General features: G+C 52.5%; 1 protein-coding gene across 1 annotated transcript; it reads right to left on the bottom strand.

Moving 5' to 3' along the window:
* Positions 1 to 611: 611 nt before the first annotated feature.
* Positions 612 to 1,310, bottom strand: LOC131675693 (uncharacterized). Its single transcript, XM_058954775.1, has one exon. It carries the CDS (start codon positions 1,308 to 1,310, stop codon positions 612 to 614), a length of 699 nt encoding a protein of 232 aa, XP_058810758.1.
* Between the last annotated feature and the right edge of the window lie 3,234 nt (positions 1,311 to 4,544).

Genomic DNA, 4,544 nt, shown 5'->3' with positions numbered 1-4,544 from the left:
TCTTCTCGAGTTCTCTCTCGACCTTCCTGACAAAATCCGAAGAGGCGCAGGCCCTGACGCGAGCGTCAGGATGTTCTGTATATGCCCATCAGCATACGCCCTCCGACTGGGGCTGATGCGGGAGTATTGTTGTCCGCCGGTTGGCCTTGCCTTTGGGTCCAGCACTGCAGAAGATCGCTGATGCTGGGGGCTCCGGGTGTGGGAGCGTCTTGGGGATCGCCCAATGACAAGAGCTGCTGGGCGACCCAGTTCTGAAGACTCAGCATCGCTTCCATCGGTCCCTCCAAGGTGAGGGTGACTCTCTCCTGATTCTTCTTAGCTGGCCACATTCTCTGCAAAACGTTGGGATGATAGAGCGATATAAGGCATAGTAATAAAAAAAAATATAGCGGCAAGCTCAAGCGGGCAAAAGCAGCAGGAAGCATAGGCCGTGAGAAGGGTCAAAAACAGAAGCAAGAGTAGCCGGGAGCGGTTTGGGAAAACAAAACTTAAGCGTCGCGCTTGTTTCTCGCACGTAAGCGTCGGGGCGAAGCCGCTACAGGTGGCGGAGCCGCCTTGTTCGAGCCAAGTGGCCGACCTCGCTTGCGCGGAACGGCTACTGTCGGGTCTGGCTAGGCCTGGCTCTTCTTAAGCTGAATTAAGTGGTCCGCCGATGGAGAAGATGAAGGGGCCACTGCTGATTCATTGGCCTTAGACTGCTCAGCAGCCTGGTCATCCAAGAGCTTTTCGGTTTCACTCTCGGAGGCGTCTCCTCCGTCAAATGTCTCATCTATAGGAAACTGCTCGTCATCGGAGCAAGGCTTTAAGTCGCTTACGGCCACCTTTCCGATATCAACCCCATTTTCCGTTTGGAGCTGATACGAGTTCATGCCGAGGCGAGTCGTTACAACAAAAGGCCCTGCGTATTTAGGACAAAGCTTAGCAGCTATGGCCTTGGCAGCGGAGGAGAGCACGCGATTTCTCGCCCATACTTTATCGCCCACACCATAATCGATGTCGCGATGTTTCTGGTTATAGTACTTCTCCTGCCTGGTTTGAGCAGTCTTAGAGTTTCCGAGCGCGTTTGCTCGAAAATCGTCGAGTTTGCTCATGCGGGAGTGCCAGTCGGCTCGAGCGACAGCCTCGAGCTGTTCGACAGCCGCGCGCTCCTCCGTGCGTCGAGCATTACTTGGCGGCTCTGGGTGTCGCCCGTAGTTAAGAAAAGCCGGGCCAGAGCGTGTAGCTTCATGGACGGCCGTGTTAGAAGCAAACGCGTGCTCGTCAATCAGCTCATCCCATCGAGTGTGATTCTTGATGAATGCAGCAATCATGGTTTTGACCGTGCGATTGACCCGCTCCGTCGGGTTTGATTTTGGTGAATACGAAGCGCAGGTCCCATGGACAACTCCATGAGCCACCAAGAATGAATCAACCTTCGTGTTTTTAAAAGGCGTGCCATTGTCAGACAGGAATCGCTCCGGAATCCCGAAACGTAAGAAAATACGATGGTTAATTTCCTTTTTAATTGTCTTAGCATTGGCCTTACGCACTGGGATGCATTCTATCCACCTAGTGTTTGCCCATAAGTCCTGCGGGCGGCTTTTGCTCAACTTTTATTTGCTGGCAAACTTGACAGTTGCGTACGAAATGTGGAACGTCTTTGTAAAGGGCAGGCCAATAATAGCGGAGCACTGCCCTTTGATGAGTATTATAGCGGCCGAGATGACCGGCCGTAGGCTCATCATGGCATTCCGCGAGAACTAAACACTAACTTCCACGCTTCCTCGTCGTGGCCCAGCAAGTCGTCGACGATAGGGTCCGGCGGGTAAACGAACAAGCGGCTGCCAACAATTTTCCAATAGGGATGGGCCCGCGGCTCGTTGGATACTTGCTTGAACTTGCGCAAATACCACTTATCCTTAATGGACTCGTCGGCACTGAGGGAGGCTAGGGAAGTTTCGGTCTCGTACATACGAGACTGAGCATCAGGGACGACATTGTCTTTGCCCTTTCGGTGCACGATGTCAAAGTCGTAGGCCTGCAGGCGCAACGACCATCGGCCTAGCTTGCCGTTTGGGCTTCTCTTTGGCAGCCAGACGAGGCTATGGTGATCGGTCACGACGATGAAGTGATAGCCTTCAATATATGGTCGAAATTTTTCTATCGCCCAAATAACTGCGAGGCATTCACGTTCCGTCACCGACAGCCTTCGTTCAGTGGCTGTGAGGACACGACTAGCAAAGCAAAGGGGACGTTCTTCTCCGCCAATTTTCTGGAGAAGAACACTGCCAAGGCCGGTATCACTGGCGTCACACTCCACGATGAATGGCACGTCGAAATCAGGCCTGGCCAGAACGGGTGCCGACGCAAGTAAGGCTTTTACTTGTTCGAAAGCCGCCCAATGCTCGTCAGTCCACACATAAGTAGAATCTTTTCGGGTAAGTGAAGTAAGAGGCTCGGCTAAGGTCGCAAAATCTCCTAGGAATTTGCGATACCAAGAGGCCATGCCGAGAAAACGACGTAATTGTCGCATATTCCTCGGCGCAGGGTAGTCTAAAATGGGCTGTACCCTTTCAGGATCAGGGCGACAGCCGTCACGGTTAACCAGCACGCCGAAATAGCGAATCTCGGACATGCAAATCTTTGACTTCTTACGATTTATCGTAAGGCCTGCCTCGTTGAGTCTTTTTAAAATTAATGTGAGCCACTTCACATGATCGGCGAATTTCTCGGTGGCGATGATCAAGTCGTCTAAATATGCAAAAGCGAGAGGTTCCATTTCTGGCGTGATAATTTTATCTGCCAACATTTGAAAAGTGGCAGGGCCTCCGGCCAAGCCATATGGCATTCGCACGAACTCAAACAGACCCATACCAGGAACCGTGAAGGCCGTAATCGGTACCGACCTCTCCGTGAGAGGTATTTGCCAAAAGGCTCCAGAGCAGTCTAGAGCGCTGATGTACTTTGCGTATTGGATTTTACGCAAAATAACATCCATAAAGGGCAAAGGGTAGGCCGAAATTTTCGACACTGCATTGACTTTTCTATAGTCAACGCAGAATCGATACGAGCCATCGGGCTTTAGAGTCATAACGACTGGACTTGACCACTCGCTCGTGGATCTCTGGATGATTCCCATCCTTAAGATTTTGTGCACTTGAGCGTGCATCTCGTCCTCTATCTTCTTAGATACTGGGTAGTACTTTTGTCTTATGGGGTGCGTGCTGGTGAGGTCTATGTCATGCGCGATCCATCCTGTGCAGCCTACCTGTTCACCGGAGGGCTCCGGGAGCAGCTCGTGCATGACTTTTTCTATCTCTGCTCTCTGCTCGTCCATGAGATCTTCGATCCCCAGCGAGGCTAAGGCCGTTGCCTCCTCAGATTTCTCCGGCGAGAGAACTATGGGCACACCTTCTTCGCAGCCAACAAATATCAGCCTATTTGTTTTTGGACACAAATAAGCCGAAAAGGCGCGTTTGAAGTCGGCGCCAAGGGTGCCCTCTGTGTCGACTTCTTTTAGAATGAGAGCATCGATAATATGAGTCACCCCTCCGATCGTGAAGGGTAACTTTACGCCACCAACAATGGGCACGTAATGACCATCTACCGCTCTTGCCCCAGGGCCCACGTGCCGATGTACACGCCTATTTAAGGCTGCAGCCATCGAAATGGCACTCGGGCCGAGAACAGTACGGGAAGCTCCGGTATCTCAGAGACCTCTAAACTTATAGTCGCCAACATTTACTGTCAGCCACCACCTAGGTGACTTATCGATCAGGGCCCTTGAAACAGTACCTCCATCGCCGGCTGGCTGCACGTCGGAAGGGCTAACCGGGGCTAGCATTGGGTCGCCCACCGTGTTGCACAGCGCCTGCGCTACTCCTGTCACGCCACTGACTTCAAAGGTCCGAGTGATAGGGGGAGCCGTCTGGACCTCGCTTACTGGCTCCCGCTGGCGTTTTTTGGTTCTTCTTGATTCTTCTGCGTGGGCGAGCATTCAGGACAGGTAAACTTAGTGTAGCCTGGCCAACTGCACTCCCAGCAGAAAACCTTGTCAACGTCTGGACCAGATTCATTATCTTTGTTTCTATCTGATTTGGGAACGACCTTCAGAGCACGACTTCCCGATGGCCGTCCCTCGCCTCCCCGGCCACCTCGGCCGCGGCCACCGTAGCTACCACGAGACGGGTTACCACTTGGACGGTTCCGCGATTTCTTTGTCGCCGCCTCTGATTTTTTACCAGAGTTCTCGGCATTTGCCGAGGAGGTCGGAGGCCTGTTGAGGCCAAATTCCTTGGCCTTCTTATCAAAAAATTTAGACTCTAGCTTCTCCAGCTCAGCTTCTTGAGCTGGGGAAGCCTTGTCGTTCAAAGACGACAGGTTCACTGGCCTGGCCTTAGCAGATTTGGTCCGTGGCTTATAAGCCGCTTCGGGCCACATACTTTGGTCTGCCGCAGGCGGTGGCTTCCACTGTCCCTGTTCATCGTCTTCGGCCTCTTGGGCACGGGTCAGTAGCAGCTGCACGTCAGTGAGATTGTCTCTAAAGTATTTTAACTTCTTCTTGA

This window comes from Phymastichus coffea, unplaced genomic scaffold (assembly GCF_024137745.1).
Source record: "Phymastichus coffea isolate CEN01 unplaced genomic scaffold, Cenicafe_Pcof_1.1 PCOF00001, whole genome shotgun sequence".
In the NCBI taxonomy this organism is placed as follows: domain Eukaryota; kingdom Metazoa; phylum Arthropoda; class Insecta; order Hymenoptera; family Eulophidae; genus Phymastichus; species Phymastichus coffea.
Note: the sequence above shows the minus strand (reverse complement) of the source record. Positions and strands in the feature narration are given on the sequence as shown.